This window comes from Neopelma chrysocephalum, unplaced genomic scaffold, assembly GCF_003984885.1.
Source record: "Neopelma chrysocephalum unplaced genomic scaffold, ASM398488v2 Primary Assembly neopelma1_71, whole genome shotgun sequence".
NCBI classification, from domain to species: Eukaryota; Metazoa; Chordata; class Aves; order Passeriformes; family Pipridae; genus Neopelma; species Neopelma chrysocephalum.
In genome coordinates this window covers 43,825-57,449 of record NW_020897731.1, presented here as the reverse complement: position 1 = coordinate 57,449, position 13,625 = coordinate 43,825, and the positions used below count along the sequence as shown (strand labels likewise).

At 37.2% G+C, this 13,625-nt stretch overlaps 1 protein-coding gene across 4 annotated transcripts in view; it reads right to left on the bottom strand.

Moving 5' to 3' along the window:
- The window catches only part of FAM193A (family with sequence similarity 193 member A), a 45,890-nt gene that overhangs the window by 18,735 nt on the left and 13,530 nt on the right, over positions 1 to 13,625 (bottom strand). The window contains exons 7-13 of one of the 4 annotated variants that reach the window (XM_027686596.1): positions 11,133 to 11,277; positions 7,179 to 7,256; positions 5,892 to 5,972; positions 5,486 to 5,598; positions 5,089 to 5,331; positions 3,006 to 3,159; positions 2,725 to 2,904 (exon numbers count right to left, since the gene is read on the bottom strand). In XM_027686596.1, coding sequence (XP_027542397.1) covers positions 2,725 to 2,904; positions 3,006 to 3,159; positions 5,089 to 5,331; positions 5,486 to 5,598; positions 5,892 to 5,972; positions 7,179 to 7,256; positions 11,133 to 11,277 — 994 coding nt within the window. The remainder of the gene's footprint in view (positions 1 to 2,724; positions 2,905 to 3,005; positions 3,160 to 5,088; positions 5,332 to 5,485; positions 5,599 to 5,891; positions 5,973 to 7,178; positions 7,257 to 11,132; positions 11,278 to 13,625) is intronic. The other 3 variants (XM_027686593.1, XM_027686597.1, XM_027686595.1) reach the window with 3 other exon arrangements.

Sequence of the window (13,625 nt, the reverse complement as noted above, 5' to 3'; positions counted from 1 at the left end):
ACGTCCATGATCAGTGACAACAAGCAAAACACTCATACAAAATACTGATACAAGCCTTGCCAGTGTTTGATCATTACTAGGAAACTAATTACCCCAGTATACAAAGAAAAAGTTGAATTGGATTAATATTTTCCACAATTTTCCAAGCATACGGAAAAAAGTATTTGTAGGAAGTAGTGATAAAGGTTGATTTGCTGATAAAGCTGGAAGTAGTCCTAAGCTGCATTAGGCAGAGCACGACCAGCATCTGCCAAGGGAAGCAATCTTTCCTCTCTGGTTAGCACTGGTGAGACTGGTGCCAGGCTCAGTTCTAGGCTCCCTAGCGTGAGAGAGACATGGACACACTGCAGTGAGTCCAGTGAAGGACCACAAAGATGATTTAGGCCTTGAAGCGTCTGTCAAACAAGGAGAGAATGAGATCACCAGGATTGTTCAGCCTCAACAAAGAAGACTCGGGGATCTTATCCATGTGTGTTCGCTGACTGGGTGGGGAAGAGACAAGTAGAAAGAACAGAGCCTGACTCCTCTCAGTGGTATCCCACGAAAGGACAAGAGGAAATGGGCAGAGAGCGAAATACAGGAAATTCCACCCAAACCATTCATTTGTGAGAGTGGTTGAACACTGGAACATATTTACCCACAGCAGTTCTGGAGCCTCCATCCTTGATGATACTCAAAACACAACTGGACACAGTGCTGACCAACCTTCTCTAGATGATCTTGCTTTCAGCAGGAAGGCTGGTCTAGATTATCTCCAGAAGTCCCTTCCAAACTCAACCGTTCTGTGACTGTGTGAAGCTGACATTTCTCATGAAAAATTTCATAATCCCACCAACCACACCTTCTTAGAAACTTTTACCCATCTCAAGGTATCATCAGCCTCTGTTGTCTCAAAAGGACTCAAGACTTTAGAAAAAAAGCAGCCCAGGAAAGAGCAGCTTCATTTCCCTCTCTCAGCTCAGTACTGTTTGCTGCCACTGTCACCTGATATTTCACTGAAAGATAATTTTATCAGAAGCAACAGCAGGACCACTTCCCAACTGCTCTTTTTCCCAGCAATATGGAAGTATGCATTTTTCAAAAAATGTAACATTAGCTAATTATATTTCTAAAAAAGAATTGACAGGTGATATTCTTCATAAATATGCCTTCCTCTTAGAAGCAAGTAATTCTTCATTACCACCTAAAAGCATTACAGCCATTAAGATGAGGTATATTTTAAGAACCAAAGATTTTATAAACCAAATACAATGATTACATTAATTTGGTGTATAAAGAAGAAAAAAACCCAACTCTCTCAAAGAGAAATAGTATTACTGAGAAATCAACACTAATCTACTAAAAATTTAAAAAGGAAAAAAGAAGTCAAACAGAATGATGAGACCCAAAACCCAATTCTGACAAACGTTTGCGTACTGAAAAGGAATCCAAAGAGAGACAGAGATACTGAATAAATGAGCAATCCCAAGAGACAATGCCAAAAAATCTCAAATGCACATACATGTACCAGTGAAATTAATCACTTAAACACAACACTATACTTACTCAGCTCCGATTAGAAGATCAGACTAAAAAAAGAAAATCACTAAGAGTTCCCCAGAATAATTCTGAGAAAATCCCTTTTCCATAAAGAAAACAAAAAAGCAAAAGGCTAAATCCATCTTTCTCTTTTGCATTTTAGTTTGCTTCCCTAAGGCAAGTAGACTTACATAATCTCATTTGATTTTCCACAACAAATGCAGAATCTCTTCACTGGTTTCAAACTAGTTTGACAGAGGTCTCACCCCTTGTAAGTATGGCATGGGTCAACCATACACAGAAAAAAACCTCTACATACTTGCTGAAAGAAAATCAGTTTACTCTTAACACATGAGAAAATAATTTCAGTGGAAGGTCTTACAAACATCCTAACCACAGGAGAACACCTACTGGGAGATGACTGTTGTCTAAGCTCTCAAAGGTGCACCAATGTGGATTCTTTTGTACAGTAAGAAATAAAAGTAACATTCTCCCTCAAAGCAGTGAGCCTGTGTCATAGCTGTGGGGTAACTCAGATTAAAAGCCGCACAATTACAAAAGCAAATCAGATCAGATACTTTGCCTTGGTGCTCAGCTGTTAAACCAAACACCACTCCTGGCTGAGCAGATAATCTAGGCATGGTTCTCTGGGTGGTCTGGTGACCTTACAGTCAAGAGCTTAATAATCTTAAACCATTAAAAACAAACAAAATCACAGACACCAAGACCCACGACATAAGTCAAGCAATGGATTTAAATACCCAGGGTTTTTCAATGGGAAAAGTTAATCCTCAAATATAATATTAAAAAATACTTAGTGTTAACTAAGTACTTGTAACATACACATTCCCCAATTAATTTCAAATAACATAACATTAATATTTAGCAAAGACAAAAGTTGAACTTCCAAACAGAAATGCTCCTTAGTTTATGTTTCTCATTCATACAGGCAGGAATAAGTTTTTTACCCTTTTACTGAAGCCACCTTCAATATGACTTAACATTTTTCAGGTTTTGACTACAGGAAGATATTTGACATGACAATATAACAATTAGTTGAAAAATATTTTACATATTATACTTACCCACTTATAACTTAATATTTTAAAAGTTAAGGAAATAATTGATGATGTACATATCTTCTCATTCAAGCAGCCACACTTCAAAAATTAAATTACTACAAGGGTTGCTTTTAGATGACTATACCTGCTGACTGGGGTAAGAAGGTGGTGGACTATCCATTTTTGTTTCATCTTTCCTTAAAGCCCTTTTTCCTAGAGATATTTCTTCCTTTTGAGTCCCTGGTGGTTCACCACTGCTCTCCCCATCTGCTTCTTCATCATCTGCTTCTGAGGAACTGCTGCTCGTACTGCTCACCTGAGGAGACTGGACAACATCAAGTCATTAACACGGGAGCGAAGGACAGGCCTTTTCCCAGTGAGCACATCCAACAGCCAGAAAAAGATAGGACATTGGAAATGCTGTACCTCATCTTTCAATGCCATGTTTTCACCTCCACCATTTAGCTCACTGTGAATTCCATTCATGTTGGCTACAACCTCTGCATCGTCGTAGTTATTCAGTGGGTAGATATCAGCAAATTTTGCTGATAATGGTGCAACATCTTCATCATCACTACCACTGAGGGGAAAAGAGGCTTCAATAAATCACAGTGTTCAGTAACCTCAGTTATAGTGAAAGCAGCTACAACACCAAAATGAAATAAAGTTGAAGGTATCCCTTGTATAAACATTCCAATTAGGAATAAAAGGATGGTCTCTCAAGTTGTTCAACTGAACCTACACTGTCAAGCAAGTAAAATCAAGCAAACTGCCATATAAATCCTACTGAATGTAGCAGTCACATGTTTGAATGACAGATTCGATCAAAAATGTGATTCTCTGCTGGTTTTTAGTAAAACATTTTTCCGCCACTGCTTTCTGACCAAGAATCTATGGAATTAATAATCACAGGATATGGGTGACCTTTAATTTGATGAAAAAAGCCTTATGCCAATGATTTCATTTACAGAAATTGTGATGTGGAAAAAATACAATATAAAATTCAAGTTTTTCCACACATTAAATGTCAAACCAGTGAGTAGGGAACACTGAACACACCACAGTAACTCTTAAATTTCTCAACAGCAACTAGTTCGTAGACAACCCCACATCTGCTCTAAAATACTTAAAGGAATTTTTTGCCATACAGATAACTAGTAAACGAACCTGCATGTTTAATTACTCACTCCAGGAAAGTGCAGCAAAGACTGGTTAGTTCATGTTGCTACAACAATCCAGAGCTCTTAGAAGAGCTCTTAAACTGTACACTTTATCTTGTTGCATTCCATACTGTGCCAAAATTTAATTACATGACGGCACCATCAGGAATATTTCAAATGTGCAATGAAGAAATAAAACACAGCAGATAGTATGAGACACAAGATGGCACCTACCCAGGGAGCGGTGGTACTTCCCTAAAAATAGGTTTCTGACAGTAAATAGTACTTGGATTCAACTGAACTAGCTTCTGAAGAGACAAATTGAACAATTTTTGACATTTCAGCACCAAAACTAGTGAGAGTTTATAGAAATGGCAAAGTACACGCTTAAGAATACGCAGCTAAACATACCACCACAAAATCTGTTATCAAGTGTTCCCCGAATGGGATCAGAAATTAAAGTCCTGTTATGCAAGACTAAATCATTGATGGTGGTAGATAAAACGTTTAGAGGAAATGGAACTTAGTGAGTGACAGTCATCAGAAACACCTCACACATCGGCACTCCTCGTTCATCACACCATATTAACATGGAACACTAATGCAAATTTCCTTGACTGTACCTACAGCAAGTATTTCATCAGTGTTCCCACCAGTACCAAAGCTGGGTGGTTTTTTTTAAAGTATTCTTTTAGAATATCACGATAGAGGAGACTCCTGGTTAGGTGTACATATACCCAATACAAAAGCCAGCCCACCAAGCAACTCTAACCCTTCAGAATTATGATGGGGTGGGAGTTTACATTAGACTAATCCTCAAATTTGATGGTCATTGTGATCAGAGTATAAGAAAGGGAGTGGCAGATACTTCTGATAGAGACAATAATTTTTAATGATTCAGGTTAAAACAACTTCAACAATCCTAAAAGCCTTCTAAAAAAAGGCTTTTTTGGAAGTAAACGGATTCATATCAAATGACAATCCCCCAAAGAAAAGAACACCAGTTCCCTTCCTCAGTCCAGGAAAATGTGACATTTTAAAATGATCCTCTAAATTAGATATGTATCTGATCTCCTTGTAATTGCAAAGCAGGAAAGTACACACTACACACACTTCTAGCAATATTGTTAAGTCAATATCTTCAGAAATTTTTAAGAACTTCACAGGATTTTTTTATATATATATGTTAGCGCACATATAGCACCAGAGTTGTGGTTGGCTGAATACAATACTGTTATTAAATAATTTTCGGAGGCAAAACTAACTTTACATAACAACAGCCTGCCAACACCACTTGCCTGCTCAAGTCCAATTCACTACAAAAATTGAGAACAGAAAAAAGAACTTACAAAGTTGGTGCAGAACCATTATCTGCGAGGATCAGTCTGGGATGTTGCTGAATTGTGATAGGCGAGCTGGAACCTGATCCTGAACTTGCTGAAGACATACTGGGTGGGCGGATCTCAGATAGATAATCCGGAGCAGAATCAATTTGTAGTGGTAACTGGTTAATGTGGATATCATCCGTTATAGGAGAATCCATGATGCCACACGTTAAAATGTGTGAAAGGCTGCAGTCATCACAAGTACATCTGTTCAAGAATTAAGATTACAGGTTTCTATGACCTCGTTTAAGTAGCAATGATTTACAGTAACCACATTCTTTGTTCCAATAATGCATTTCTTTTTTCCTTGAACGAGAAAGTTATGCTTTATTATGATTCCAAACTAAAAACATCAGCTCACCTTCTTCTATAATTACAGTTGGGACAGTCAGGCATGCTCAAACGTGATGACAGCATGTGTCTCATTGTGTCTGTGAAGTTGTTCTCCCCAGCTAGTGCTTTCTTGTTATTAAGCTGAAGTAAATGGTAAAGGCAGTGTTTTAGTAGTGCAAGTCTTTCCATTAAAAATTCAATGGCACATAATGACAAGTTACATAATCAAAAGGGGTTCTTTGGGTAAAATAATTTAAAAGCAGAATAATTCAGAATAATTTCATGAAGGTGGCGTTCTGATCATGAGTGAAAAAGGAAAAAGTTCAAAGTTACAAACAACAAACATTTGGCACTGAGACTCTTTAAATAAAGTATGTTTCTACTATGAAATAGTAAAGTGGACAAGTCCACTTCCTTGACTCATTTGTACGTACATCTTGCATGGTATTTCTGCTGACGCATTCTGAACTTGAGCAGTTCTTGTCTTGTTTCATGGTATGCACAAAAGGACACTGCTGACAAACGGAGAAAGCAAACTCACCCTTAGCTGGCAAAGAAGAATTAGTACTAATTTTGTAGCCACAATGGGATAGAGTCAAGAAACAAAGTAGCTGCCCAAGACAGGACCTGACTGCATTAGTGAAAAAATACAATCCAAATAACCTCCACCTGGCAGAGGTCTAATCCTGAAAGCACCTAATTTCATTACATACCTACAAACCTTAGGTTAAACAAGGATGTGCCTAAGCTCCCACCTCTAAGGATGCCCAGATCTGATCCTTACCTAAGCAGCCATGGTCTTAGAGCTCACTTAAGGCCAATTAGGATCAAGGAAAAAGAGGATTCTTTCCTCAAGTCCTCTGAGAAGACCCATATACCAGATGTTCTAAAAACATTAACATAGGCTTACGTTCCTTTCAGGAAAAAGTACTTACTGATGACTGCTTTGAGACATTGCCAATTTAAGCTTAAGTTTATTAAAATGTACTGCCATACTCTCTCTGGTTCAGGACTAGTGTTTCTTGCTGCATGCTGGTACAGGAATGGAGAGGTTCTCCATCCAGAGTTGACTCTACCCAAAGCCCACTGCACTCTTACGGAAAGCATGATGCACGCTTGAGCACTTCTAGGCTGGAGAAGAGAGTACTGAGTCCTAAACAGCAGTTTTATAATAAGTGAGGAACTTCTATTGGCCCCTGTCTGGTTACACCTTAAAAAAAGAAATATAGTTCTGCTCAGCCTTTTCCCCCACAAAACAGATGCAGGAGCCATCCCCAAAGTCCCGAGGGATGGAATCACCCGCCCTGCTACCGTAGCTCACAGTCCTGCACACACATCGGAATCTGTCGAACTCCTGAACACAATATTCCCTATCATGCAAATCAAGACAGCTCCACACTCAATGTATTGGCTGTTTTGGATCCCACTCTAAGGCAACAAAAATTCCCCTTCTTTTGCATAAAGATTTTAAAGACCTGGTATTTAATCCTAAAACTATGGGGTTTATCTTTTTATCTTGTAGTAAGTGAGATTACATACTTACTTACTCCTCTTGGATCTTACTTTTCTGTATTTTAGCTGATCAAATTTCATGCCTAGCATAGTTGCAGAATTAGATTGCACAGAACTGGTACAATATACTACACTCATTGTTTGCATCTTACAAATATATGTGTAGCATTAGTATAACTTAGAATGGTATAACAAAAAAAAAATCCTACCTGCTCTTCAATAAAACGCCTCTGCTTAAAAAATTCCCAGTCTTCCTTTAGCATGCGCTGTTTTGTTTTCATTGCCATCTAAAACAGAATTTAAGGAAAACTCATTGACTTAACAATAGAAACCCTAAATTACTGTCAATTGATCTAAGTTTCATTAAACCTAGCTTATCTATACTATTTTGCAAGTACTTACTTAGTCAATATGAAGTGTACTTTATTTGCTAATAATTTGATTAGATTTACCTAAATGTAAGAGTTCATATTCATTAACGCTATTTTTCAGTCAGACTTTTCCACTGTTACTCCTTATGCTAATATTTTTTTTAATATTAATTAAATATGTGCACAACATTTTCAATAAAACGTGACTGGCATTAAATATTCAGCATCTCAGATCCATTAAAATCCACTAAAATCTAGAGATAAAGGACTTATGGCAAGGCCTCAACACAGGCTCAAGTGCAAAGACTGATGTACCACATGTGGAACTAATCACCCCAAGAGTCAAAAGAATCAAAAGTAGTGACCTAGACTAATACTATTTGGCACATTTATTCCTCGAAGTTTTTCATGTCCCTTGATTTAGCTAAGGCTAGAAAAATACTTTATAATTACTTGTCTCTTGAATCATATCACTATAAATGCACATGGAGCCCGTACCTTTTTGTACACAAATGATATTTTTCTGGTTTAGCAAATTAATTGTCTCTGACAGAACTCAAAAAATTTCATTAATTTTAACACAGTAAAATGGAGGAACAAAGCTCCTCCTGTTGTACCTTACAACATTTTAACAGCACTACTTCAACAATGAGGAAATAACTACCTAAGGTTATCTTTTACAGTTCTTCTTTTTTTCATTTACCTAATAAATAAAAGAAAAAATCTACCACCTTATAGAATATAGTAAATTGCTTCATAAAAATAGGTTAGTGAGCCATTAGTTATACCATTAGAAATCTTTTTTTTCTTCAAAAGCATGCCTCCAGGAATTCATACTTGATCAAAAGTTTAAAGTCTAACAACTAAGCTATTATATTATTGCTATTATCATTATTTAACTTAGGAAAATGAAATTTTAAGCTGGGGATCTGGAACAGCATTAAGTGGTAAAATTTTGCCTAATTAAGTTCGGAAAGGATCAGCATCATATTCGAACTACTACTATAGATTTTGATTTCCCTTGCTCCAGCAAGGTTACATTAACACCAAAAAATGAGTTTATCGTGTCCATGTGTGTTTAAAAAAAAGAGGTACTGCAGAGCCTGTGGTCAGCAACATCAGAAATTTCATCCTGGGTGCAATACCAGCTTCCGAGAATCCCTGAGCTATATTTAAACCGAGCAACACTCACTGGTTTAGTTGCCCTGCCACCTAGCTGAATCCTCACCATCAAAGACAGCTACCTACATTCAATATACATTATAAGAGAAGACTTAATGCCAGAGAACGATGTTTAAAACAGCCAGTGCATTAACTGGGAGCTGCCTACTCAAGCCTGCCAAGAAACTGTCAAAGCAAACAGCATGGTACAAGTGTTGGTACTCTGCTATTAACGGGAACAGGGGCTGACACGCAAGATTTCCTACTTCTGACTTAGCAGCCTTTCCAATATTCCATGGATGCAAGTATCTTAAGTTATTGATTTCATAAATAATAGAAAATCACTTCTCTCCCCTCTTTCTTTTCCCCAACGAATATTTATTTCGGCAGAGCAGGGCAGCTGCAATACAAACCACATGCATCGTGCCCAAGAACTCTTCTAGGGAGTGGAAGATAAATTCAAATGCCAGATACTCCAAAGACCTTCCTCAGACATAACAAGTGATGAATCCAGGCACTGATATGAAAGAATCCTTATTCTAAATTGTATTACAGCGTACACACGTGGTACAGCAGTGTATTAAGTTACATGTCTGCGTGTGATACAGCTGTCATACACTGTCTTAAACTAGTATTTTAATCACTTGCAAAAACTATTAACTTTGTTTCCCATGAACAAGTAACATGACATACAGCAGGAGAGTCCACTACTTTTCTCTGCTGATGCCTCGTCAACTGTGTTGGGTGTAGTTCCACAATAGATAAATGAGAACCATTCTTATATTTTCTTTCCCCTCTAACCTTTCAAACAGTAGCAATTAAACCCCACAAGTTTGTTAAGTCAAGAGGCAAGCAAACAGTGAATGCACGTTCATTATTAAGATCCACAGTTTCTATAGCAGTGGGGCTTTCTGATTTCTACCCTGTTGACAAAAATATCACTGCAAATTCAGGTATGATGGTCATATTGCATGATGTATTTTTGATCAAGAGAGTAAAACCACAAGTTATCACCAACATGGGGTTTAAGGTATGATTGTGAAAATGCTTTTTTCTACATATAAATACCAATATCTTCTTTAAAATTTGATGGTTTAAGTTTTTGAATTGTTTCCTCTACCTACCTGCACTTGCAGGTATTTTTTGTCATTAGGAAATAAGCCATCACATTAAGTTTTCCCTATTGGGAGAACGGTGTCTGTTTGCACCAGGATACAGGTTTCACTGAGCAAATTAAAAAATTATATAAGACAGCACTTGTGGCAGTTGCATGGTCACTTGATATGAAGAAATACAGAAAAAATCAGTTAAGAACTTTATTTTGGCATGGTGCAAAACCACCAGTCAGAAGCCTGATATGAAAGTGACTCTACAGAAATGCCACTTTTTAAAAAAAATCAGTGAATAATGCAAAATGAACTAGGTTTCTTTTCTTACTAGAGAGGCAGACAGTCATGACACCCTGAGACCATGGGGAAAATGACTTTTAGTAGCAAAAAATGTGAGATGATCAAATTTTACTGAGCTGCAATCAAATATTTAGGTGCACAAAATCTGCCAGGCCAAGACAAAACTTTGTAACTGATAGCTCACAGATGCAGTCCCCAAATATAGAACAATCTCTAAAAATAAAATTAGTTATGTCTTGTCTCCATCTAGAAGGTACTGGTATTAATGGTATAAGTTCACTTAAATCTTCAGCACAGGGAACAGCTTCTGAAGGATATTTACAATGTACAATAAGACTAAAATATGTTTGTTATCTATAAGAAGTAACATAACATTACTGAATCTCAAATTGGATCTCCATATTCCTAGTGCTCATAAAACTTCAAAACAGAAGAAAAGTTCTATAAAATTCTGTATCTTCAGATATTTCCAAGACATTCTTTCTTCCAGACCACTTAAGATTGAACTAAATTCAAAGCCTTATCCTGAGGTGTTTTAGGAAAATCAGGTTCTTTAAGCATGAAACAAAAAGCATAAGAAATTTTTCTTTGAAGAATATGAACAACCACTTGCAAAATAAACAGCTATTTTTCTGAAAAAATGCAGGAGTCAGCACAACAACATGATTATTTTCTGTAATGTAGCACAAATTCAGAAAAACCAGCTATCAGATCATATACTTTATAAAAAGACAACTTCAGAGGTCTCAAATATTTATCTATTGAGACAAATTGGAGTTTCTTCTTTGAGAACAGTACAACGATCATCATCACACTATGCAACCTGCAATAGTTTTTAAAAGCAATATCTTCCTCTGGATGCATTTAACGCAGTTATTATTTTGGAAGCTTAGGGGGGTTCTGTGGGATAAGTGGGGTTTTTTTCTCCCTATGGCTAATTTACTGGCTAAAGTAATTAAAAAATGTTCAAAGACCATCTCTAAACAATGACAATACAATATGCTTCAACAATTTAAGGAAGTTATTGTACAATCAGCACTAAGTATTGGTATGTTAGCATTCTTTTCTATTGGGAATGAATGACATAAATGAAAAAAGTTACATTTTGTTGCTTCAAAGCTCTGGATCAAAATATCAAAGAAATTATTCCTCGCTAAAGGCACAGCCCTGAATGGGCTGCTCCCTACATAATCAGTCTTGAGACTGTTTGCATGACTCTTACCTGCTCATCAACATAATCATCTATTCTTTTCTGGCACTCAAGCCATGCTTCAGCAACTTGGCCCATTTCCTGTTCCAGCTGATGATACCTTTGTAGCAAGGTACTATACATATCTTCACTACAGGAATCGTGTGTTGTTCCAAGCCTAAAAGTCCAAACAGCACTTGTTACAGAAGAGACATTTCACTGAAGAATCACACTTTTAAGTTCTGCCAGCCAAAAAAAAGTGTTGTTACAGTGCAGTTATTGACACACCTAGGCCCACAGAGCTGCTAGTATCCCAAAGCTGAGTCCTATTTTTAGTAGTTTTTCAAAAAATATCCCAAACTGCTTATTCCAAACTTCTGTAACCAACAATAGCAAAAATGTGGGAAGTGTCACATTGCTAGAGCCTCTTTTCCATGAGCAACCAGATGACAAATACTGAGCCGTATTTATGCAAATTTTGTTGCTTGATATATTTATCCTTCAAAATTCTATGGGCTAAATATACATGTTGACTATTTAGTGAAGAGCTATATAATAAAAATAAAGCCAGAAGCTTGTTAAGCAGAACTCTCATGACCAATGCTAAAAAGATTACTAGACGAGTTGGAGTTCCAGGTGGGAAATGTGCTGCAGAAGGAGGGAAGTGAGATATAAGCAGTTATTCACCATCACTTGAGCAGCACTGAATTCAAAACATGATTATGCCATTCACTGATGACTGTCTCTGTGAGGAGCCTCAGAAATAGGAGAAAGACTTACATCCTTTTCTACATCTTTGCACAGCATCATCAGAATGCTTCTTGAGTAACTATGCAAACTCCCAATGTGTTGACTTTAGAAATAATAAAAGACAAAATTCTACATGTGTTTAAAGCACACTGAATCGTAATGACTAGTCAACTGACACAAATAAACTGAAGCTTTATAACATTTCTACTACTCAAAGTAGTTAAGGAGAAACTGGGCAGTAGTTAATTAGGCACAGAGGTTGCATGGCAAGTCAATGCCAGTACCAAAAAACCAAAACTGAAGCATCTCAAAGTGTGATATTTAAGCCCAGTTCCAGCATTTGAGGGAGGTTTGTTACAGATTTTCACTGCAGCAGGATGCTAACCCAACCTAAGAACTACACAGTCTTGTCTGTCACCTGGTAAAGAACTAATCCCTTAATTTTAACTTGACAATTAAGTATAATGAAGAGCTAATCATATAGACAACTCAGTAAGCACCAAGTTACAGCTGTTAGTGTGACTTCACCAATAAATTCAAATTTGTTTCATTTTGTTGTTCTTCCCAGAACCTGCAACACAACCACTTAAGAAAGGTGCATAAGCAATTCTGTACAATAAAACTTGGGAAGTCTACAGTTGGAAGAGTAGAAAAAGAAGTTTCAAGGCATACAGTGACTCTCCCTTACTGTCAGTGGAAACACTGTCAATTCACGTTACTAGACCACAATTTACTGCTTTTCTGGTCTTTCTGATAGCATGCAATTATGTGAAAATAGGACCCCTACTGTACAGAAATCAAGAATTTGTTCTTGTAACTGCTACTGTGTAGCACTATTCTTTCAAACATGTGTGCACAAATTATTTTTTAAAATATGCTCTTAAGTTAGAAGCAAAAGAAGTTAATTTTTAAAAATTTAGATTAGCAACAGAAAAGAACAGCATTTACACTGTCATTTTTTATTGTGATTCTGAGTGAAGGTTAACAGGCTATTAGTAAATACAGTCTCCCCTCCTAAGGCAAGTATAAAGCAACAATCTAGGTAATATTTCCATTCTGTACACAGAGGTGGAATGCATGTCTGGACTGCAGTAAAAAAAAGTGATAAAAAGAATAACACATACATAAAACTTAACAGGAATTGCTCAGTTTAAAGTAACTGAATCTTACAAGTGGCACCTGTTGACACAGGTCTTACTGTATACCTACATATTTTGATCAGGAACACATGATTTTCTGGACAACAGCATTTAACTGAAGCTGTGCAAACATCCTGAACACTGTCCCATCCCACACTGGGAAAGCAAAGCAGACATAGAAGCCCCAGATATCAGTTGCTTCATTACCAAACCCCAATAAAGCAGTCTGTTGGATGTAGGAGGCATGTCAGTGGTTGCATGGAATCAAAAGCATCTTGACCAAGCAAGATATTTAACCTCTAAGAAACTCTTCATATCGACACCACCATCAGAAGTACGGGACACTTATCTTTGAAAGGACTGGATTTCCTTAAATACTGATTATGAAAATACAGCCTTATGAAACGCTGTGTCTGACCTCGAAGCCCTGCTGATTAATCAACTTGCTAAGCTATGGACAGCTCTTATAGCTGCTCTGCACCCTGTGCAGCTGAGTGTGCCTCCTAAACCAGCCACAGATGTTGACTGGGTAGCCAAACAAGATCTAACACATTAAGACCCTGGTAGTTTACCCTGAGCAGACGACCAGCTTCAGATGTGAAACACTGGCACAGCTCATCTCATATGAGTTTATAAC